At 42.1% G+C, this 24,845-nt stretch overlaps 1 protein-coding gene across 1 annotated transcript in view; it reads left to right on the top strand.

Annotated features, from left to right (window-relative positions):
* Window positions 1–2,048: 2,048 nt before the first annotated feature.
* The window catches only part of KCTD1 (potassium channel tetramerization domain containing 1), a 33,599-nt gene continuing 10,802 nt past the window's right edge, over window positions 2,049–24,845 (top strand). The window contains exon 1 of the mRNA XM_084260585.1: window positions 2,049–2,227. Coding sequence (XP_084116711.1) covers window positions 2,064–2,227 — 164 coding nt within the window. The 5' untranslated portion in view covers window positions 2,049–2,063. The remainder of the gene's footprint in view (window positions 2,228–24,845) is intronic.

Consider the following 24,845-nt stretch of genomic DNA (forward strand, 5'->3'; position numbering starts at 1 on the left):
AGGCAGGGTATACAGGAGAATGTGTCCAATTGAAAAACTATTACAGACTCGGTGGTGCTGCAGTGTGCTAAATTGCAACAGGGCTGTGCTTTCCAGCCAGAGAGGTTCCTGCTAAGGGACGTGATGGTGACTGCCTCATACAAGTTACAGAATTTGGTTTTTATTTTAGTCTTAGCCTTCGTTGATGCTCTTTTTAAAAAAAAAAAAACCCAAAACCCTGTTTTTCTGATTTGAAGCACTGAAATGTGCTCCCTTCCTTACACCCGCTGTTTTCCTCCAGCTAATCGTCCAATGCATGCTTCCCCCACCTCAGTTTGTATCGCTCCTTGCCTTCTTACTTTTACCTTTCCAGTCGTTGGTTTTAATTTTTTCTTCATTATTTTACTAAATACCATGCTGCAGATCAGTAGCATCTTGGGTGGTGGTTGTACCACATAGCATTTATAGCAGACATTAGTTTTGCATAGCGTGTGTACCTTATTTTGTCTGAACTTGTCTTCATTGCGCTGCAGGCGCCTCCTCAAGCAATTGTAGTGATTAAGCGTGGTATTTCTGCAGATTTATATTAACTTCTGCTTATAAAGAAACAGAAGAAAACCCAACCCTCCCCCCCCAACATCTAAACTCGATGTTTTTCTTCATCCCCTTCGTTTTTATCAGTATTTGACCTAAGCTTGCTTTTGCGTATGAAAGAAAATTAGTTAAGTACCTTGTGGTTTATAGATGCCTTTTGTTACATATTACTTGGATTTATTGTGCAACAGTGGCCTGTAAATCACTTCAGTTAGACATTTACCTGGCTCGTGTTGCCTTTATGGTTTGACTCTTTTAACAGCCATGAAAAATGGAGAAATGATGTTTTCGGCGGCGAAGGGCTTTGCTAGTCCAAATACCCCGTAACTCTACCCGCTTCTGCGAGGTTTGCAGCCTGGCTCTGCAGAGATGTTTACAAGGAATCCATTACCTTCCACGGCTGAAAGACGTGTCGAAAGAACAAAGAGAGTTTTGTGATGAAGTGTATCTGACTTCTCGCTGCTTTGCTTACCTTTTAAATGTAAAACTTAGTAATTTGCAAGGGCTTTTAGTTCTCAAGGCATCCCAGTAAGATTCCGCCCCGCTCGGAGCTCTCCTTCAGTCGCAAGCGGGGTTTGTCTCAAAACCGCTCTCGAATGCATTTCTATTTTAATCCCGGGCTTTGAATGCAGCCTGCCTTACTGGCTCCAGCAAATCGCCCTGCCCTGCCCCACCCGCCCAGCGCGCAGCCTGTCTCTGCCTTTCGCTGGCGTTACATCTCTTCCTTTGTGACTAAAAGTTGGTTTCATCAGCAAAGCATCGGCTCCCCGCTCCGCTCTTGGAGCTCGCCTGCCTCGGGAAGCCGCTCAGAGCCGCAGCCTATGCGGGGCACGCGGGGGCACCTGTCGCCATACGTATAACTTTTAAATGGAAAATGTCTTTCTCAAAGGCTGTCGATGTCCAGTGGTCTGCAGTCCATGAGCAGTTGACTAGTCCAGGTGTTTCTGCTTCTGTGCTATGTGAATTGGGAACTCGAGAGAAGAGTGTGCAGGATGGAGGAGTTGAGGGTTTGTATTTCTGTTCTGACTGTACGGCAGAGATGGAGGGCTTGGGAAGGAACAGAAAGTCTACCTGGGGTCATCTTAATCAAGTAGCAATTGTTCTTGGTCTTTCTGTCTGCAGCCCTTTCTTTCTGAGCCTTTATCAGCTCTTAAATACGAGAATGAGCTTGCTGCTTTTTTGGTTTTTGGTATGGGTTGTCTGCCACGAGCACTGTTCAGGAAGAACTTGTTTTATTGAACATGATTTCTACTTTGTGGGTTTTGTCACTGCTTTTTACCCCACGTTACTTATTTAAAACATAGCCAGTTAAGACCCTTAGAGCTGGATTGATTTTTAAAGACTGCCAAATATTTGTCTGTGCTTTAATAAGATGAAAATCAGTAGCTGAGGCTGAGACAGTGCTATCGACTCGAGACTGTGGGTTTCTGTGAGGTTTTCAAGGAGATCATTAACCCAGGTCTATCTCTTCACAGGACAGTCGGCCCAATATGTCAAGACCTCTGATCACTAGATCCCCTGCATCTCCATTGAACAATCAAGGCATCCCCACTCCAGCACAGCTCACAAAGTCCAACGCACCAGTTCACATTGATGTGGGTGGGCACATGTATACCAGCAGCTTGGCCACGCTTACAAAATACCCCGATTCCAGGTAACTTTAAAAAGCTTGTTCTGCATGTCTCTGGCAACTCCTTGTCTTCCATTTCATGCTTGGATGTCCTGGGGCTGTCTTAGAATGATAAATTTTGTTTCTTTTGTTTCAAAATTAAATTAGGTTTCTTTGTTTGTGAGAGGTTGGAGACTGACTTTTCTTTCCCTGCTCCACTGTGTTTCAGACAAATGACACTGCTGCAAATCCCTATGTGTATGTACTAAAGCGAAGTCGATGGTAAAGAGCACTTACTTTCTATCTCCTAAAAGTCTGGTTTTATGCCAGGGAACCCGTTCTGTGCCTTGTTATGTTCAAAAACTGCAGCAATACTACATTCAAGTCCGAGGGTGGAGGTGCTAGGGTATTTGTTTTGTTTCCTTTGGAGCAGAAACCGCTCTCCTGTATTATCAATGTGTGATCTCAGATGCCTCGCTGGAGGTAAAGGCAAGGTTGTATGTAACAAAATATAGGGCAGCATTAACTGCATACTTTTTATAGAATCTCAGGACTTTTCAAATAATTAGACTCTTAACTCTGGTGTGTGTTTTAAACAAAACCTTTGTGACCGGCTGCTTGGTGGTATTAAGTGGTTAGAAAACTTCTGCATGCATGAGCAAGTGGTGTATGCAGAGCAAATGAACTAAGAGCGCAGCTTTAAGAACACAATAGTGCATTGAACACGGTGTGTATGTGTATGTAAACACTGTAGTGATGGTTGTGTCTGCAGTTTTAGTCTATACCTTGCCCTCCGCAGCCTGATCCTGCTCTAGAGGGAAGGTGGTGTTACCTTCGTGGTCTTTCCGGCATTTGATTGGGGGAGTTTTTTAACTTCTGGATCCCACAACTCTTGACTTGCCTTTCTGAAGGGTATACAGCATGCTTCATGGGATGAGATTTTGTTCTAAGCATTGGTTTCACTCATACTACTGCCTCCGTGGTGTTGCCTATGTAGTTTTAGGTGGGACAGGAGTAATGTTTCTGGTGCTGGCAGCTGAGAGTGCCAGAGAACAGTAAATAAAAGCATATGAAAGAGAAACAGCTGGGCACATGGCCTTTCTTTTGACAACCTCCTCAAGGAAAGTCAGGCAAGAGGGGAAGTAGCAGAAGCTGTCCCAAAGCAGAGGCCTGCCAGGAATGTCTGGGAAAAACCTGAAATGTTCTTTGAAAACCAAATGTGGCGTTTCAGGGATCTTTTTAAGGACCTGCCTGGGTTCAAGCAGGAGTAATCACTACCAGGAGTTGTGATTACTTAGCGTTTTTTTCATTAGTTGTAGAAGTGATGGTGTCTTAAACTGTTATGTGTGGAGTATGAGAAGCTTTTGCTACTAATATATGCAGCTTCTGTTTCCATGTCAAATTCACTGGGACAGCATATTAAGTGAAGAAACACCAAAATGTCTTTCATAAGCATGTATGGTGGCAGTGAAATGTAAGCTTAATGTATTCTGCAGTCAATTGAGCCATTGAAGCACTTGAAAGTGGAACCTATGCCTGTAGTATCAAAGTCGCTTTAATAAATTAAATATTTTAAAGCTCTTCAGATGTAATTTAAAGGAAACTTAAACTCTGACTTATAGTCATTCTGTTTCAAGTCGTTCTGACGTGTGTTTGTGTTCGAGTTCTGACAGTAAGTGTCTTTTGAACCCCTTGATGAGTGAATATTTCCAGCATAGCTATTAGAACCTGGAATTCCCAGCCACTTCCAGAACTTGAGATACTTTTTTTTTTTTTTTCACATTAGCAGCTTCAAAAGAGCAATTACTAAACTTGTTTGGATGTCAAGACAATGGCATGAAGCAATAAGCTGGCAATCACGATATAGTAGTTTGGGTTTTGTCTGTGAGATTTTACCTTAGCTTGTTCTTTCCAGCTTGTGTGTATGCATATATACGTGTGTATAAATGTGGTGAGTACTGGGTTTAGATTATCCAGCAATATTTGAACATGAATGCAAAGTGTTCTTTGGAACCTGACCTGATCAGTCTGTATCTATTTTTGTTAGTGCTAGTAAATCCAAGGTTTTGGTCAACGTGGCCAAAACCACGTTTTCTACCAGTGTCACGTGTGTGAATGAGATAAAAAATAAGGCAGGGTCTCATAGATACTTTTGGGTGAGTTGAAGCCTCCTGAGACTTACTGTCATATGAAGTATTCTCTGTGAAAAATAAGGTCTTGATTATCTTGCCTGAAAGAGCACTGCTCCAGGGATGAGTCAAGGCATAGGTTGCAGGCTCCAGCACCTAACAGGTTGAGACATGAAAGTCATTAGGTTTCTGACTCGTATTACATGCAGTCTTAGGGCCAGAAGCCTAAAATGAACCTTTCATCTGTGGGCCAGGTACCACAGTCATCTTTCTTTGCAAGATTGAAAGGGTGATATCCAAACCAGCAGTTTTGGAGCCACTGTGACCTGCTGGTGTGAAGGAGACCTATCCTGATAGAGCAGTGTCTGCTTTTGATCAAGTGTACACTTCCATATCCTTTTGGGTTCAGTAACACTTCATCTTGTGCCTCTCTGTTTTCTCTGTCTTGGACAGTAGAATCAAAATTGGAAAGAGTACTTGGAAAAAAAAAAAAAAAAAAGGGTTCCTTAAATGATGTCAGGTAAAGCTTTGGAGCTTGCAGGGATCATTTTCCATAATTCTTTTGTTGGATCCCCCAAACTGTTTTGTGACTTGATGTGCAAAAACCCTACTGACAAATACCCATTCATTCCTCCAAAGAAGCCCAGATGAGTCTATAAAAGCATCTTGCTACTGATGCTGAGTCCCTGTCCTTTGCTATGGGAAAACAATTGATGGCTTATCTCAAATGTTCTTGTGACTGAAGAACCCAGAGAATTGGAGACTATTTGTATTTTTGGCCAAAGGCTGAAACAGTGAGGCAGTCCAACAGACAAACAACTTATCTAATAGATGGTTTGAATTGAGTAATCAATTGAATTTTCATTTTTGAGGCTGAAACAATCCTAAAAATCCATAAAACCACCCATAAAAACATCAGCATAGAATTCAAAGGAGCCCAGTTATATCCCAAAACCTGCTGTTTTCACAAGGAAGATTCCGTATGGCTATTTTATCTTGTCAAGAGGCTTCAGGTTCTCCAAAGCCACCAGTGAGACCATACGTCAGATATAATTTCATGCAGCTAAATAATACAATTTGCCACACCTAGTCTTCAAGAAAAGTCAATTTGAATCAGCCGATCTACCAAGAAGACCTAACGTAAGGCCAGTCTGGCTCTCTCCACCTAGACTGTAGACCACCCACACACAGATTGTTCCTCCTGTTTCTCAGTTGTGTCCATGTGAATTGACCAAGCAAATCGTTTCTGTTCTGCAAGAAGTTTTGTGGCTTTGGAATTTTTGAACTAGATCACTCCCTCCTCTTCTAAACGATGTTTGCTTTACTTTATGTTGGTTTACCAAGTCTGCAGGATGATATCTGGCAGAGGTTGGGATACAGCATTGTTTTTAATTATTATTTTGATTTTGCAAAGGAAGATTTTAAAAACATGTCTGCTTTTTTGCTGCCCAGAAGAAAAGCCTCAGGGTTTTTCTTATGCCAAGAAAGATGGATACAAGATGGGGGGTTGCTAGAGGAGCCTCTCTCCCTTGAGAGCCGAGCCACATGCATGCTGTCCCATTGTTCCCTATCATTGCCACAGAATCTGTGGAAAATGGGTCAAGGTTTTAGGATTTACAGTTATAAGTAGAAGCAGCATAGACCTGTTAGTTCTGATATTTGTACCTGAGTCTCTCCTTATTTCAGTGCATTATCATCTTGCAGTAGGATTGAACCATCTGCTTGGAGTTGGCGTTCCTACATCTCTCAGCCTTAATGCTGTCAGTATGGTATCTACCAAAAGTTATTGTGCAGCAAGCTAAGACAACCTCAATTGACTATAGGAACTAAGTGGGAAGATGTTTGACTTTGATCATACGAGCATCAGTTAGCTGATATCTTTGCTATCAGCAATATCAGCAGTGTTGTCTTTCTCATAGGTTCAGAGCACCTGAACTTTTAATTAGTTCTGTCCGAGTCATCTGGTGCAAATACTTGCATAACACTGTGACATTGGATTGCTGCATCCCGTATTCCCCCAGTAGAATGGGGAGATTTCATTAAAAACCTTGTGTGTTATTTCTTTGTAGAACTTTCAGGGTATCTGCATTGCTACATCTCCCATCTTGAGTTACTCTTTGCATATGAAGATGGATTCTTCTTATACAGTAATTTCACAATACTTCCAAATTTCTGCCCAGGGCTGTTTCAGGTTTTCATATGAACCAATCCATTCATGTCCCAGTTTTCTTACCCAATCTTCACTCTCAGCCCTCAGGGAAATTAAATTTCACACACTTGGATCCAGTTAGGACACTGGCAATTTTTTGGTTGCTAAGGGTTTCTTTTGCATCAAGAGCAGAGAATTACTTAGGAGAATGCCCAGACTCTCCTTGGCCTTTTTTGACAGTTTGAAAGCAGGCCTTGGTGGACCTCCAAGGACATGGTATGAATTAGGCAGTTTAATGCTGTTTACCTGTTTCAGAGCTTTGACAGTTTCTGTTGTCTGCAGACCGTGTCCTGTTCCAAAATAAGACCCCAGTGTGACCCTTAGTTCAAGCTTCTGCAGGTTTCAACACTGCTGAAGGCTTCTAGTTCAGTAGGTCTGTTGTGGTTCTGCACTTTGCATAGGACTCCTTCTACAATGTCTGCACTGGAACAGACCCATCACAAGTTTCTCTCTCACCTTGGACAGTACCTCTCAAACTACTGCTATGTGATGCTAATTGTTTTAAGAAATACATCCAAAGCTTTCTAACTAATGAGCATTTGGAGATTTATTTTGTTAGGCAAATGCTAGCAGAATAGGGGTTATTACATATTTATTTCCACTCTATTTGGTGATCTTTCTAGAACAGCAACCTCAAAGCCCGATGAGGTGGTTGCTCTTAAATAACTGTGATGCTACAGGAACTAAGGACTAGAGCAGGCTTTGCACTTTTTGAGAGTACACTAACTCAACCACCTATGTCAGCCTGAGTGGTCCAGATCGCATTTTTTTAGCATTTTGTAACATTCTTGGCAAGGGGGAAAAGATAGAACTTGTCAGAGGCTCGGTTTAAGCTTGCTCATCTAGTAGTTCACCTTTTATATTTCAACATTTCATTTGATTGCTGCGTAGTCTTCTGGGAAGGGAGGGCTTGGGGTAGGGAAATACATTGAGACTCTCGCTGACCCGTTCTGGGACTCAAGATAACTGATTTAACTTTCAGCTTTGGTTGCTTCCTGCTAAGGTTGGCAAAAAAAAAAAGCAATTTGTAAAATGTTTTGGAATGATGACTGAAAGTGTAAAATGTTACTATTGCTAAGCATAAATATTTATAGATGCCAGTAACTGAGATAGAAATAGCTGATGATGTTTGTATCATCAGTAGTATGCATTAGTAAAAAATAAAAATGTTGATTCATGAGGACCAGAGTCTCAGAACGGTTGTTCTGGTTGGTGTAACCACATATACAAACTTGTGGGGAAAACAGAAAAAGAACTGTGAATGATAGTGTGATTTTATGCCTATTTCAAGAAATTCAGAGAATTTACACAACTGATACCATAAAGAGAAATCTTTTGTAACACATATCTGTCAATAAAGATCTCACAGGGGTATTTTTGGTCCTGGCTGAACCAAGATTAATTGTATTTCTAGATATTTATATATTGACCTAATTTTGCCTCGATTAATGATCATCTCAGGTCAGTCATCACTGTCACCTAAGTAGAAGTGAATATTTTCTGAATCTTAGTGGTGTAATATGTGTAACCTGCAAGGTCAGCAAGCTGTTGCTGGTGACTGGGTGAAAGAAATAGCAGGATCAGATTAACAGGTTCTCACATTGTGTGGTCAGTAGTAACTGGTGGTGAGTCATCACTGAGGGGGCCATGGAGCTTATGTCTTCCTGCTCTGCATGTCAGTAAAAGTGATTTTCAGTGTTATTTGGAGGACAAAAAGCAGTGTTTTGCACTTGTTCAATGCTTTTTGCAGTAAAATGACAGCAAAATTAAGACAGTGGATTGTTAAGAGTACTCTTTGCACATACATGGACACAGAGAAATCAGATGCGCAGGCTTGATATCGCAGGGGTTCGCACCACGGTTATCTGTGGCTGCATGGCTGTGACAGTGGGGGTGGAAATCTTCAGGGGAAATAGATCTCTACATTCAGAAGTGTTACAAAGCTAAAGTCTCCAGCTCCTTATTTCTGAGGCTAGTAGTCCTCTGAAGTAGCAAACATCTATTTTGGGAGGCAAAGGAAGAAAATCCATATCAATACTGCCAGTATGGCTCATAGATCCCTTTTCCAGTATACTCGTGTGGGGTTGTATGGGTTGGATCAGCGTGGAAGTCAGTTGACAGGTCTGTGCTCTGTGAAATACTTTGGTTGCAAAGGCTGTTTGATATCAGCTCTGTAGATGGAAATGTGTCAGTGAGGAACAGTTTGTTGTTGTAGTGTTTGCACTTTCTACCCAGCAGCATGACTTTGTAAAGCTGGTTGAAGACACCCAAGCAACCCTTCTTGTTCTAACTGACCAGTGGCTTGATTTGCCTTTTGCTGTACTTGGTCCTTGTGCTCAGGAACCTCTAACCTTAGCTCTGTGTTCTCATCTTGCTCCCACATGTGCTGTTTGTACTTCATTGTGCTTCCATGAATTGCAACGTAGTTGCTAAGCAAATTGGCATCTAGTACATACGTAATTGCAGAAGTAAACATTTGGCTTCCAGTTTTGCCGTCAACACCCGGCCACCTCTTGGGTGTGTTTGGAGCTTTAGGATATAGATTCCTATTTCTGGCTTCTTTCCGGTAACGATCAGCCTTCTGACCGGGCTTCACATGTACAAGTCTGTCTGCCATTTGGGGAGATGTTTGCAAAGGTTGCATGGGAAATGGTGAAAACAGCTTAGGACTCAATGGTTATCTACCCCCGTTTTAGTGCATATAGTGCATAAATGCTGTGTTGGCCCAAGGAATGTCACCAGTGCCTCTTACATGAATGTGTCTTCTAACTTAACTGGTTTGCAACTTGTTTAAATGTGGTCATGTCTTAACAAGACATCTATCATCTGGCAACTCCTTTTTTTCCCTGCACGTCACTATCTCTTTGACTCCTGGCCTTCAGTATCTTTCTTTAGTCCCCATTCTGCATCGACCCTACTTGTATCATCTGAATTCCCGCACTGTTTTGTCTTAATTTCTTTTTCATCTGCACTTTTCTGTCTCTTGCGAAGAGTGAGAACTCTCAAAGATGACAAGTGATCTTTCCCTGACCAGATCAAGGCCTGTTGCTTGCTTGCTTCTTTCCCTTTCTCCACACACATCCTTAGTTTTCTGGCTCCTGTTAATAGGGAGCTTCTTTTCAGTAGTTAGCATTTTATAGATATGTCAGATGATGCTTTTGCTCTTAGGGATTGAAAGGATGCTCTGAGACTCATTGATCTCTTTCATTACGTCTTTGAGTCGGTAACCAAATACACTGTTGTCAGCTGTGATGTGTACTTTAGCTTGGACCTGTAGGACTCTTCCAGAATGGTTGTTTCTCCACCTCATTTGGACAATTTTCTGTGCACGTACAAAGCCCTTTCTACCTCCTCCCAGGAACCGAGGGGCTCCTACAACAGTTTGAAAGCACTTAAGCTTGTGGCATGCTTTAGGAAAGCAGCGGTCTCCCAAGTCACCTTCCCACCCAGTCCTTCCTCTGTGCAGCGCCGCGTGCGTAGACACTTGGGCTAGCTCAGATGCTTGAAGCAATATAGCACAACGCTCCACCTGGACTCGTTTATCCTGCTTCCAGCTAACTCAGCTGTGCTGTGTCTGGTACCCAAGCTAATTACTGAAGACCTATCTTTTATATTTCTACACACCACTGCATTTTGCAGAACCAGGTGAGGGAGAGCGACACTGGCAATCCAGTTTCCATGAACTCACTTTCTGTTTGTGAAGGATTAAAAGGGCGAAAGTGATAGAAGGCTTACAGGGGTTCTGCTCGTACGATGAGGTGGTTGAGCATAGCAGTATTAAATGCAATAAGGCATACTCCAGTAGTTCATCAATTTTTTAAAGATAAAGATTAATTCTATGTCTTAAACCCCAGTGGGGTTTTCATGTTAAAATCTGACGTGCCTGTCAGTCAAACGGTAGACATAATTGTTCTTTAAGTGACCTATTAAAATACCATTCCTTTTAATTAAAAATTGTATTTGTGTTCTCACACAGGCCATGTGCGAGCAATAAAGAGCCCCTCTCTTCATGTAAGGCACGTTACAGGTAGAGAGGGCTGTCACAGGCTGTGTGACACACGCGTGAAACGAGAGGAGAGATGCAAGTCCCGGTGCAGCAACATGTGGCTTGGTCCCGCTGACACAGAGGGAGATGGAGGGATAATCAGCATCTCCCAGGACCACACCCAAACCCTTTGCGTTCCTTGCCTAAGAAATTGCTCGTAGTTACTTCTTGTGGCATAGAAAGTTATAATCCGCAGCGGTTGCCATAAGTGTGTCACTTCAGAGCAAATGATGGATTACGTCCTTCCACACCCCAAAAAGTCATCTTTGTGCTGTAATTAAAAAATAAAATGTTGCAATGTCGAATTGGAAATATTTTCTTCCATACAATGAATTTGTTTTGTTAGGTTGCCTGGATGTAATTGCAGCAATGTCAGTGTGTTAAACCCTTGTCGTGGGGTAATGGTTTCCTGCCGCTACGCCAGTGCCAAGGACTGCTTTGCTTAGCAGCTCCATTGCTGTTTATCTCCATTGGCAGTTGGGATTATTTTGCTTCTGTGAAACTTTTTCCTCTTTCTTATTTTGTTCCCTGTGTGCACACTATAAATAATAGTTCTGAGCGAATGCTAACCGCAAATCCTAAACAGCAGGAAGCGCTGCCATACCGGAGCGCGGCTCCGCTGGGAGCTGGTTTTAGGTTCGCCCAAACTTGTCGGCGATCCGAGGGGAAGGCGGCGTTCCAAACCGTGAAGGTCTGCTGGGCCCCTTCTACCCATCTGAAAATTGATCCCTCTTAAACTGTTTAGAGGGCCCTCGGGGTCTTACAGCTTACATAAAAAATGAAAGGCCTTCCTGTCTTAGAGCAGAGCGAGCAGTCAATACAAAAGAGAAAAATGATCTTTTAAGTGTATCCCACTGAATCCATTATCTTGAGGGCCCGCCTGTGATGCTCCATCAAAATATCGTCGTCTCGGTGATACATGGTGGGGAGAGGGTGAGGTGGCATTCGGGGAATTTCAGATAAAATGCTGCAGTCCTCCCAGTGCCACAGGACAAGGCTGAGTATGATACAAGCCAGAAAATGAGAGCTGCAGAAAAACTGATATGTTCCTCCTTATAACAAATTGATTTCATATTTTACATGTTTGAAACAAGCAGATAATTCAGGAAAAGTTTCTTTTGGAGGTATGAAAGCCCTGTTGGGCATCTCATAGGAAATTGCTTTGCTTTGGATCAGAATATAAACTTTCAGATTTTTTTTTTGCATTATGATGATAAAGACAACAAAGGCGGAAAATAGAAAATCAGTGTTTGCATCATCAGTGCATTGCAGCCTTGTTTTGGGAGGTGGTGAGAAGGTTGGACTGCTCTGTCATGAGCTGAATTGATGTTAAATTTCTGGTTCTTGCGAGGAAGCATCAGTAGTGTTTGTTTTTAAACAGTAAAGATTTTTTAAATCTTTTGCATGCCTGTACTAATGATTAGCATGTTTTTTTTTTTTGACTAGCATGAAAGGAAGATCTTTGATTTCTGTTGTGAGTTTGCAGTATTCATGGAATGGCATGGTATGTGTGTGTTTTACCAGATTATGTGGTAAGGAGCTGATCTGCTGCTGTCAGTGTTTCCTTACTGCAGGTATTAAGGATGTTGCTCACTGGTAGATGATACATAGTAGAGAAGTAAGCAGATTTGTTTCCAATAACCAGTAGTATCAATAGTTCAGAAGCATTTTTGGAGGGCAAAGGGAAGAATGAAGAGGCAGTACTTTTGAATGCAACTGAGTTGTCAAACACACATCCTTTGGGGTGTCCTCCATTTCCTCTGGTGAAAGGTTTACTTAAATAAACTGAGTAGTAGGCAGTGGGTGTGTGCTTTTGCACAACAACATACACCCAGATGCTTTGTTGGCCAGGGTGATCCTAAAGGCAGAACTCTGTCAACATTCCTAATTGGTTATTACCCAATAACGCACACCCTCCAGTGTCTTGGGACTACAAAACAGTTTTTACCTAGCCTTCCTACATGAATAATGAAGCACTTCAAATATTCATCCAATTATAGTCAGCCTCTTTTGACTAAGGGTTGCCAAATGCAATTGGACATACTTCTGACATAGAATTTCAGGCTATATCTATGTTGGAAGGGTTTAGTCATAATTCTTGACTTCTGGGGAGAGATTAGATAACACCATGATGGTAATTTCTCCAGCCTCAAACGCTGTTGTTTATTCACTTTTGCTATTAAATTCTAGTTTTCTGGCAGTATAATTTTAGAGTTTTAGAAAAATGTATTATTTTAAATTTTGTACTTGGAGCTTGTCACATGAAACGGCCCATGTTCCGTTTGAAACAGTAAGTTGATTTGCTCGTTCTCCAAGTGCTGTGGATACAGCTGCATGTGACTGAAGTCACCATCAAGCATATGTAAAGCAGACGGTTAGCATGTATACTTTTCAAAGGTGTAGATTGTATTTATTTTACTCTTAAAGTCTTTCCAAGTGTTTTGCTGCTTGTTACGATTTGCTCTCAATATGCCAGTGCCTGACATTTAAGTAGATTTTTCTCATGTCTTGCTAACGTTCCCAAAACAATGTCCTCATCTTTTACAGAATATTAACATTTAATTTTACTTTACTAGCTTCTCCTGTGAATAAGCTCCCCTGAACATTAATCTTCCCTCTGGCTTTCCAAAATCTGACGAAAGTGTTGTGCCACATCCCTGCCCAGGGCAGTTTCCAGCCCTGCTGCAGTAACGCCATAGGGAGTGACGTTGGCTCCAGCATGCTGCTGCAGAGGAAAGCCCCGTGACGGTGTCCGCCTTCACAGTGCACAGGAGATGCACAGATAACGAGGTGGTGGTACATGTTATTCTAAAAGGATGTAAGTTGGGGGAATGGTGGCAGGAAAGATGCCTCCCTGCTTATATTTCCCCCATGGAAGACCTAACCCACGAGAAAGGGAGAGGAGAAAAACCTGCTGCTTTTCTGTAGCTAAAGCGTATTTGGAGGCTCCACTTTTTATCCGGCGTTCTCATTTTCCCAGCTTCTAATATTGTTGTCTCATAAAGCTGGGCCTTGGGCCATGCCTTTCATACCGGCCTTTTCTTGCTTAGTAGCTAACCCTGATAAACTCATCAGCACAAGTACAATTGTACTTTCCCACTTCTGCTTTGGATTAATGGTGTAGCTCTCTGAAACTGAATGGATGCTGCTCTCTGGACCGCAGAGGTCTGATTCAAGGTGAGCATTTAATTCCCTGCTTGGGAAGTAGAAATAAAAGCCCTAATCAGGTATGTTTCATACCTCTCTTTCTGAGAGGTTCAACAAAAGGAAAGGTGAAAAGGATGGTCTTCGAAGCTGCTGCTTCTCTGGTGTCATTACAAGGCACAAGGCATTGGTTTGAAAATAGATACAGCTGGTATGGCTGTGGCTTTCCATTGTGTTTAGCTTCTATTTGGGTCACTTTATTTCCTATTAAAATGCTAAGCAGCTAAATCAGAGGCATGAGTTTTTCTTCCTTCTCCTTACTAATGAAGTCCTGAAAACATGACAAACATGAAGGGCCCTAGGAATGAAGAAGAACGTATAATAGGCTTCTGTATCATGCAAAAAGCATCAAGTAGTGCAGTTCTCATTCAAAAGAGAAAAATTAGTCATGTTGTTCTCCAGATCTACCCCTGAGTCTGCAGAAGCTCTGCAGGGGCATGACAGGCTGTTCCGGATTGGGACAGTTTGGCTGCAGCTTCTCTGGGAGTGATTCTTCCAAGGGCCCTGTCTATTGCTGTCCCTTGGCCTTACAAACATGAATGTTTTTCTTTGCAGCATTGATGAAAGATTTATCAGCTGGAAATTGTAGAGGCTGCAGACAGAACAAAATAAATGGGATGATGTCCCAAAAAATCCAGGGTCAGTGAAATCTAGACCCAGTAAAGGTTGAGTAGCACGTTGCTGCCTAAATGCACGTGTGAAATGAGGCCACATCCTTCGAAGCACAGAGAATTTCTTTCTCCTCATTGCTGTCCTAATATTATTCTGCTGTAGTACCAGAATAATGGCAGCAGCATGGTAGGGCAGTGAGGGAATGAGCCAGGGGGGTGGGCAGCACAGAGGAGAGCCCGTTCCCATGGTAAGAAGTGACTCTGCACAGTTCAGCTGGCAGGAATACATTCCTGCCAGCTTCCCCAGCTTCAGAGACTGAGGTGAAACCCCTTCTTTATCCAGTGTAAGTGTTCAGTGGTAATAAATAAAAAGCCATTGCTCTGCTTCCAAAACTAGGTCTGGAATTTAGGTTTGCCCATGTTCACAGACTCTAAGGAGCAAACAGGTCTTGTGTGACTTCAATCTTGTAAAGAAACCTGAGCTTCTGTTTGCAGTCATACAGTGTCTGTTTCTTTACCCCTCAGTATTGTTCAGCAGAGGATTTTCTGTGAAGATCCACCAGCCCTTGAAACGTGGTGAACAAATACCCCTTCTTTTTGACAGTCTGTTAGGAGGCTCAAGTCTTAGTCAACACTTCCCTCCGATCCCTGCAAAGCTGTTGTTAGCTTCCTTTGCATCAGTGGCACAGACATGACAGACTCCTTCCTTGTAAACCCCTGGGGTGTATCCCTGCCAGAGGTTTTTTAACATCAAAGCAGGTAGGCATGGGCTGGTGGCAATTAGAGGTGGAAAAGATCACTGGTGTGTTTTTGCTGCTGCTGCCCACTGCAGCTGGGGCTCTGCGTGGGCTGCTGGGTGCAGGGATGGAGTGGAGTTTACAGGCACAGTAGGGCTCCAGGCAAAGATCCAGTGGGGGAAGCTGCAGGCAAACCTTAGTCCTCTTTCGGCTTTTCTACTGACTGTATGCTGTAATATCAGTTGTGATGTGATAGAGCCCAATCTGACCTCAGGAACCTTCTTCCCCCTATTAAAAGCTGGTGCTCAGCAGAAGGTTCTGCCTCCTTCTTCACAACCAGGCACCTGGGTCCATTTTGCCTCCTGTGCTTTTTTTTTTGATAGGCATCTTGCAATCTTCCCTCAGAAGGAAGAAAAGCTGTGAAAAAGTGAGTGACTGAGGACCACACCACAGGTTTCCTCTACAGAAGGCTGCTTGATAAATGCAAATAAATACAGATTTTTGTGCATGTGGGGATTGGCAAGAGAACACAGTTTGATGGTCTGACTTCCTAGTCAGAGTTGGTTGTTTTAAGACAGTATCTTTCTTCATATGCCTTCCTTTTATTGAGGTCTCATGTTAATTGGCTTCTGCCCTCCTCTAAACTCTGGAAAAGTCGTGGGGTTTTGGTTGGGTTTTTTTTTTTTGGAAGGTACGGGAAAATAATGAGAATCATCCATATCCCCAAACTGTTTATTGTAGCATCAGCAGCTTCTGGACAAGTCGGGGTGGAAAGCTTTGATGAAACAGTGCAGCTCTTGATTACTCCCAACTATTTTCAGGCTTCTGTACCTTTTGATAATGTAGTTCTGTAGATCTCCTGTGAAGATAGTAGAAAACAATTACATCTGTGCCTTGTGGTGATGCAAGAGAAGAAATCAGAAATATACACCAAAATAGCTGAATTTCTGCTAAATTAAATTTTATTCCTTTCAAATATAGAGGAAAAAGTATTGCTATTAAGTAGCTACACAAGTGGAGGGGGTAAATGCAAGGTTGTTGTAATATGTTTTATTTTCAGCAAGCACAGAGAACGTTTCATAACATTTTTCTGTCCCTGAAAAGGCCTGTATTGGAACTTGCATTATTCTAAAAAGAAGAAAGCCTGTAGTTTTGAAATTCAGGGTTTTTCTCACTAAATTGTTAGATTTGATTTTTTTTTCCTTCCTGTTGGTAAGGGAGTTACAGCCTTTCAGTACACATACTTGTGTTGGTGGTTGATCACTACTTTTGCAGTTCCAGTGGTTAATTAGTGCAAGCTGCAAGTTAATCTATTGACAAGAGAGTGGTACCACTATCTGGGGACAAGGGCAGAGACAGTGAGAAAGACCCTTAGGCAATGGCTTGCCTTCTTTTTTCCTTTCCTTTTGTTTTTTTTTTAAATCCAAGTGTACTGAAATTTGGTTCTGTCATTTCAGAGAAAGGTTTCCAAGTGAAGTGAATGAGATAATGAAAACATGAAAACTCGAGGAATCATGATCAACATTTTTCTGCTAGTTGAAAAGCATTCTTCAGCTTGGTGGGCTGGGCTGCCCTCTCTGTGTGTCTGTATCTTGTCCATTGGCTGTAGCTTGATCCTGGAGTCTGCTTGCTTCAACACCATGCTAAAATACCTAGGGCTGACTGTCTGCATTTAGGAAATCATAGAATCAGAGACTGGTTTGGGTTGGGGAAGGGACCTCAAAGATCATCTCATTCCAAACCCCCTGCCATGGGCAGGGACATCCTCCACTAGACCAGGTTGCCCAAAGCCTCATCCAACCTGGCCTTCAACACTTCCATGGGGAAGTGGGGGTCTTAATATACTTGAGGAATTGTACAATCCAGTCTCACTCTTCCGTGTTTGCCTCTGGTAAAGCTGCATCTTGGGAAGAAGCTAAGAATCATCAGCTCCTCTGTTTGAAGGTAACCTGAATTACAAGGTAAAATAGCATCTAAATTAACAACATTACACATTCCGACACATTTTAGGAGCACTGCAAACCACTGCTCGCAACTCCATGTCAGTGTGTTATTTTTTATTTAATAAAGCCTGGTTTTCTGTTGAAGTGAGCATCGAGGGAAAATAGCGTTAGACCGTGTTTAATGTACCGACCTGGGTACAGTTAGTTTCTGGTGCTTTTGTGAGTGGGGTATGTTTGCCTTAACGTGGGCAGCTAATGCCTGTGTGTGGTTCCTGCCTGGACTCCTGTGGTTGCTGCAGGAGAGCCTGAGCCTGCAGCAGTGTCCCTGTGCCATCAGGAGTCCCGGAGATGCCCTAAAGCATCTCGAGTGGCACCAGACACCTGTGTTTAGGCAGCTGAATCACATCCTGGCTGTTGTGTATTAAAGGCTCCATGATGTAACGTTTAGTTTTGTCATGTGGTATTTTTGAGGATTTCACTGGCTGCAATTATAGTGTCTGTTTTCCCATATGTGGATTAATTATTCCTTACGCCACTATTTATGGGGCTGTATTGCTTCTGTCCTGTATCTCAGTTCTCTTCCTTTCTTCTCTCTTTACCTCCTCCACAGAAATACATCTGACAGAGCGTTGGGTTTGGTATTGCTGCAGGGATGATTACACCATGACAGCATCTAATTTAATAAACAATAAAGCCGCTGTTTTGTATATGTAAAGTTTGTGAATGGAAATAATGTTATCTGTGTGCTTTTTATCACCCCCACCACCACCAGAATGTGCAGGCGTGGCTTTGGCGTTTCTAACCTATGCATTAAGCATTATTTATTGCTCAGAGCCACTGTCTAAGCTGTTTTAGGTGGACTTTCCTGTCCTCTTAACTGATTAGCGCACAGGTTTTGTATCAACTTATTTGGTTAATGGTGTGATTTTCCTAGTTACTGAAATGCATTTCAACCCCTAGCATGGAAGCAGTTAAACATGTAAATGTATGAGAATGAGCTATACGGGTATAAACACGTCTCTCTATGTAGGCACATGTGTGTGTCCACACAAGGGATCACAGCAATGTAATTGTAATGTGTGTAACTTTGAGTTCATCAAAACAAGAGCAGTGTATGGTCCTGCGTTTCTCATACTAAACTTTTGTGCCACACATCTTCGTCCCCTCTTGCAGTGCATTATCACATGCTATCTGGATTGCCTTTCTCAAAGAATTTATAATCTAAGCTGATAGCCTAGAAGTGCTATTTTCAGTCTGGGTGGAGCAATCTGTGAGCAGGTGAGCTAAGTAGTAAAAAGAAACACATACGTTTGAGAGAAGTATAATGAATGTGTTCTTGTGTAGCTGGACTTGCAGCTTTCTCATTGCAATTAAAGCCCCCTTTATACGAAAACGTTATTAAGGCAGCTAGGATGACCTTAGGTTTTCATCTTCATGGTGTACTGTGTAGTAATACCATCTCCAATACATGATTACGTGCTGCTGTGCACAGAGAAATGTGGTGCTTAATTAATAAACAGGTCATCAGCAGCTCTTGTTCCTCCTCACAGTTCAGCATGTATCCTTGGGCTGTATTTTCTGCATATTATTCTAGTCCTGCTCTGAAGAATCATTCCTGCACACTGTCTTTGCAGCATTCTTCAGTCTAGTAACATCTTGCTTCACTCAAAGGAGCTCAAAAACCAAAAAATTAAAAAATAAGGCAGGCATGCTTAGTGGGAGCATTGTGCAGGGAATCTGACACGTGCTTGAACAGAGTTCATTTCTCCAGGGCAGCCCCTGTCCGCCTTAGCTGTGCTCCCTTCCTTATCCCTTAAACCTTCTTCTCCAAGAGATGAAGCAGGGGTCCCGTGGGCAACAGTCTGCTATGCTCCACAACCCTGGCTTCTCCCTAAATTGCATGCTGTCTGGATTGAGGGTGCTGCGGGAAAGCAGTACGTCATTAAAGACCAAGTCTGAAGTGCAGAAGGAAGTTTGCAAATGAAAGTTGCAGGAGCATCTCTAATATCTGACATATCTTGTGAAGCTTGTTTTGACTGCCTCAATAATGTTCTTTATGTGTGAATTTTTATCCCTTTATCTATTCTTGTAGGGCTTTAAAAAAAAACAGGCTGAACATCCTTTCCATCTTCCCTGGCAAATCTGTCTTGTGACAGTCTGAATCCTAGTCCAGCAGTAGGGCTGAAACCTGTTAATCTGTTTTATGGGCTCCTGCTGCCCAAGCCAGCAGTAGCAAATTGTTGTCCTCTGCGTGAACTGCACTTGAGAGTGATGTGACTAACTTTGCAAGTGACTTTCACATGTATTTACTGAGAGCAGGGGAGCGAGGATGCTTGGGAATACTTTATTCTGGTCAGGGCTCTGGAAGACAGAGGTTTTCTGGGGGACACAGGCTCACCATGGTCAACAACTAAAGGTTTTAGAAGCACTTTCTCTCCTTGAATGTTATTCATTGATGCAAAGCTTTTACTTAGGCTTCAATGTAGAAGTGGCCTCTTTCTCTCTTGAGAAGCAGTTCTCCTAGGAATCTCCGGACAGCACGCAGTCTCTTGCCTTTCTGGGCTGCAATGCAGAAGGAGTTTGTGCAACTCTTGCAGAGGGAAGGGCAAGTGCATTCTTGTCCTGTCTAGGGAAACGTGCTGTCCTTTCTCTTGGAGGAGGCAGCAGGTAACAAAACAACGTAGATGGGATTTCTGGCTAAGTAGACGAAGTTGTGAAGATCTTGGAAAACTTAATTCATTATGGTTGTGTTGCAGTGCTTGTTAGGTCACAGTTACTTGCAGTGATTTACAGAGGCACAGGCTCCAGGCACATGAAGCATGATGCCTGGTTCCCGAATTAACATTTTTGGAAAGGGGCAGTGCTTCTTACAGAGCCCGTATGTGCTTAACTGAGATATCAGTCCTGTCAGGTTTGGATCCAGAACTCCTTTTGCTGATAGGTTTCTAAGGTATTTCATGGAGACTCTCAGAGTTTTTCCTAATTTCCAGTAATATGGACGTGGAATTCAGATGCTGAGCTTCCTCAAGGGTACAGAGGAAATACTAAATGCTAAGAGTGGTTTGAATGTGTGAAAGCTGAGGGGCAAACATGGTGTATGAAGAAATACATCAAATAATTTCTGCCATTCTCAGAAGGTTTTTGTTGTTGGGTGTTTTTGGTAGGTTATTTTTTTTTTTCACTGTCCAGATTTTTTGAAAGGGAAATGTCTCTGGTAGCTTCTTTTTAAGTTGTTTTTAAGCAGTGTTGTATCTTTGTGGAATCTGCATTTACAGATTTATCAGTAGGACTTTGAAGGTGGGCTGCTAATATGTCTGTCTTTTTTAAAAAGAATTGTCAGGCTCAAGGGAGGGTGGGTTGGAGCTAATATACTTTTGCTTTTTACTTAAACATGATCCCAAGACACAAGTTCTACTTTATTACATTGCTGCCTGCGAAAGAGTTCAGTGTTCTGAATATATAGATTATTATGGCCTTTGGGATGTTGCGCGTTCACCGGTTTAGCTACTTTCTGGCTTTTGGTATTGAATGATAAACACTCCAGTTCTGTTCCTATCCTCTATTATCTGTACTCACAGCAAACCTGACCATCTTAAACATGATTAAAATATAATTCAAAAGTTATTAGCTAATTATGACGCAAAGTACTTAATTTGCCATCGCACCCTAATAACTTAAAGGTACTCCTGATAACTTGGTAATAACCGTATCATAAGCAAGAGGACACGGTTGCTACTAACTTAATAGGCAGCTTCCCTCAAGATAAAACATAAATAATGTACCTCAATGAAATCGGATTCGAGCTTAGTAAAATTATCTTGGCAAGCAAAGAGAATATTTGTTAATTTTTCTGTGAAATGTTATCATTGCCAAGAAAACTTGGTTACAAAAAACAGAGATGGAGAAAGTATTTGCATGAATAATTGATTTAACAGCTCATTGGTTTAAATGATTTTAGGAGAAGTGGTTTTGATGTGCACTGGAAGACTAAAAAGTTTTTCAAGGACTTATTTACAAGATACCAAATACTGTGGGACATACAGGGCTTGAAGGCTTGTGATGTGCTCTTCAGGGGATCCTGTGCGTGAGCCGGCCTGAAAAAAGGGAGCAAGGAGAGATGGCATTACAAAGCATCAAATGCTGGTGGTCATGCTGCAGCTGTGGAGCGGGGGGGCATGCTGATGAGACATTGTGTGTAGTTGCTTATTGCTGGGTAACTGCTGAAGCAAAACACTTCTTGTGATGAAAGGGACAGAAGCAGGTATCTGCACCCTTCTCCTCTCCTCCCAGTCTCCTTGACTTGGTGTGCGGGGTGGGTCAATCAGAGAGCTGACTGGTTGGAGATGTGTCTTGTGGTCCTAGAGGAAGAGAGGGGCTGTGGTACTGCTCTGGAGATAGTGGTTTGGCTGAAGGCACAGTCTGTGTGGGGACTTTCTGAGTTTTCTGCAGACAGGTCTGTATGGTACAAAAGGTCTGTAGGGAGCACTTGCTATCTGGAGCCAAGCAAAACAGTGAGGGTCAGGGATAGATGGGATGTCTTGGGAAGTGTCAGCAACTTCACTGTCCATCAGACGGAAGAACCTCGCTTTGTCAAGAGTAGTGGGGATTGTGGGGATGCAGATCCTAGTTTGAGGTGGAGGAACTTCTGGAGAGCAGTGGACAGGCCCCTCTCAGCCACATCTGAAGCCTGTAATGCAACCTAAAGCTTCAGGAGGTTTGGCTGCCACGGTATCAAAATTGCTTTTAAAACACTTACCTGCCCAGCCTTGCATGAAAAGATGCAGATTTGGGTTGAAGCCTGTTCCACTTATCTGTCTGTATCTCTCTGGTATACCAGAGCAAAGAGAGAAGGAATATGGTAAACAGAAACTCCCTGGCCCATCATCCGCAGTCTGGGGATAGCGCTCTCCTGGCCTCACCCTTGCTGCCGTCGTGCGATGTGGGAGATGGTTTCCATCTGCCCACATACACAGTTTTCTGGCCATGAGTCACCAGCCATTGACATTCCCATCCCAACTATTTATGCCTTTCTTTTCTAAAATGTCAGCATTTTTACGAGTGTTGATTGGGTCTGGGTGGATGACAATCCTGAGTTTGGCAGTGGGGGGTTTGAACATCCAGATACAGCCTACATTTTTTTTAACCTACTTCTATTGGACGTTTGGGCACCCTGCACCCACCGTAAGGCTGTCAACCAGTATGTTATGTACACTGGGGCAGTTCCTGTATTAGCTGTTGTTAGTGTAATTATTGCTTCTGGTGTGAGTCTCCTAGGTAGCTAAATCACCTGTTTAGCCAGGGAAATACAGGGTTTAATTTTCCGTGGAAAACCTTCTTTTTCAGGCAGAGATTAGGGTGTTGCTGTTGACTTCTGGAGCCTTGCCCATCCTTTTTTTTTTCTTTTTATTTTTTTTTTTCCTTTTTTGCTTTTTTTCCTCTTTTATTCACCCCAATGTCACCTGTGACCCACATATCCTCTCTTATTTGGCTGTCATTTAGTTGCACATCTCGTCACCTGTACGCTCATCTGCAGTGCAGAAAGCCACAGTTTGCTCTCATAAGTAGCATTCCTGCAATATGACTATGCAGCATTGTGCAATTTATTCTTTTCCAGTTAACGTGTCGGTTTGTCCATGTGGGTTAGATCCAATGACTATTAGTTCATTTTGTAATAAGTCTGATTTGCTTTCATCTCTGCTCCTGATGCTGCCTCTGATCAGGCAGGTTATAGCAAATCCCATGTTTCTTCTGTATTTATTTTTTCCTCTGATGTGTTCCCCGATGATACCACCTCACTCATCATTTCAGATCCCTCCCATCTGCTCCTCACATGCTGTAATCTGCACTTAAGACTATTCTCCACTTCTTGTCTATCTCAATTTCTTCTAAATGTTTTATTAGCCCTCTGAGCTTGCCCTTACATTTTCTTTTGCCTCCATGCTTGAATAACAGTCTTAAGATGTTTGAAATGATCTCCATGTAAATGATTCAGTTCTTTAATCTTTAGCAAATATTTCCACAAAGGTTTGACATCCTTCTACTCAGTATCTGGGATTTATCTGTTCTTTAAAATGCCATGTAACATTTTCTTTTAAATCTCCTAAGAGCTGGTGTGGTAATACCTCCACCCATACATCCTTCTTGCTCTGTCATTTTGGCCTCTATATAAATACCTTTTCTATAGAAGGTTTAATGAGATTTTAGGTTTTAATACATTTTTCTCTATTACCTTTGCTTTATAATCATTCTCTTCATGCCTCTTCTGATAATATAGATACTGTCTGTGCCCAGGAATTCCTGAGACTCATCGACACAAGACCTTAAATTAAATATAAGGAGGAAGAGATAAGAACAAATTATAATTGCACTGAGAGCAAGAGATTACAACAGGGTATTTGGTTAAAACATGGTTTTGTGTAATATATATTCCTGAAAATTGCAAATGCATTCTGTTACATTGGGTTTATGAGCCAACTCTTGTTATGAAGAACTACAAAGACTGCTAGGTATTCGGTCACCGTGGATCCAAACGATGTGAGGTGTTCAAAAAGGAAGAGTGGGTTGTTACTGATAAAGTGATGTCATTCTCCACTTGGATAGGGTAGCATTTCTCCCTAGTGTGGATACCTCTTCAAATGTTCTAGCTTCTAGGGGACACTGCAAAATTATGTAATTTAGACATACGAGGAAGTAAAATTAAATAGCCATGAGATGAGCATACCATTAAACAGATCTAATTTATAATAGGCTCTTATGCAAATTGCCTTTGAGCACTTAGTAAAAGAAAATGAAAAGAAATTAATAAGGACAACGTGGTCTAAAAAGTCACAGAGAGAAAAGAAGTGACAGCCTATTCCAGCTCGCTCTCCGCTCACCCCAAAGTGTTAAATGAGCATTCCCATTAGCCACATAAATACAATGATGTGATGATCCAACTCAGTTTTGCTTATCCTTTTAAGAGCCAACCCTCCCCATACACACACACTTTGCCACAGTGGGTACAAGCAGGTAAGATTTCCTCTGAAATTCTTTTTCTTTGCCATGTAGTTCAGTGTTGGAGGGAGAGAGGTGTTTACGTGAGCCCCTTGCCGGCCACTGAATGCCTGACCTTGTTGGAGTCCCAAGCAGTTCTTGCTCTGCCGTTACAGGAGATTGCGGGCATCATGACATCGCCCATGCTCCTCCTGCTGCACGGTTCCCTCTGCTGGGTTCTTAAACACCAGGAGTTTTCCTCCCCATTTGTTGTTCTATGAAGGATGCTGAGAGCAGGGAAAGCTGCCAGCTTAGAAGTCTTAAAAGTAGCTCATTGCAAAAAAAAAAAAAAAAAAAGAAAATAAGAAAAAAAAGCTCAGTTTTGAGCTTTATTATTTATAAAAATATGAGAAATAATATGCTTAATATATTCAATAATAAGGAAATTGTTTTCTCAAGAAAAAAACAAACTAGGTTTATTTCTATCTTAGATTAAAACTAATGCAATATTCTGCATGCTTGCAGACATTGAGGCTTGCTGCTTTTCTGCAGACATCAAGTCTTGCTTCTTTTCCATGTCCCTTTTATCCCCCTGATTACAAAAGGGAAGAATTTTAGCTCTGTCCGCTGAAGCTGCTAAAACAATCTGCAGAACAGTGTCATTTTTCTTAGTGTTAAGTTGTGCAATAGTTGACTTACTAATATTGGCCATTGTTCCTAATCATTGCTGCTTTCCCAAGTTCTCAGCTGAGGCAGAATATACTACAGGGAAGTCTTTCTTTCTATGTGTATAATAATGTATGTAAATATTTA

This window comes from Gallinula chloropus, assembly GCF_964237585.1.
Source record: "Gallinula chloropus genome assembly, chromosome: 2".
In the NCBI taxonomy this organism is placed as follows: Eukaryota; Metazoa; Chordata; class Aves; order Gruiformes; family Rallidae; genus Gallinula; species Gallinula chloropus.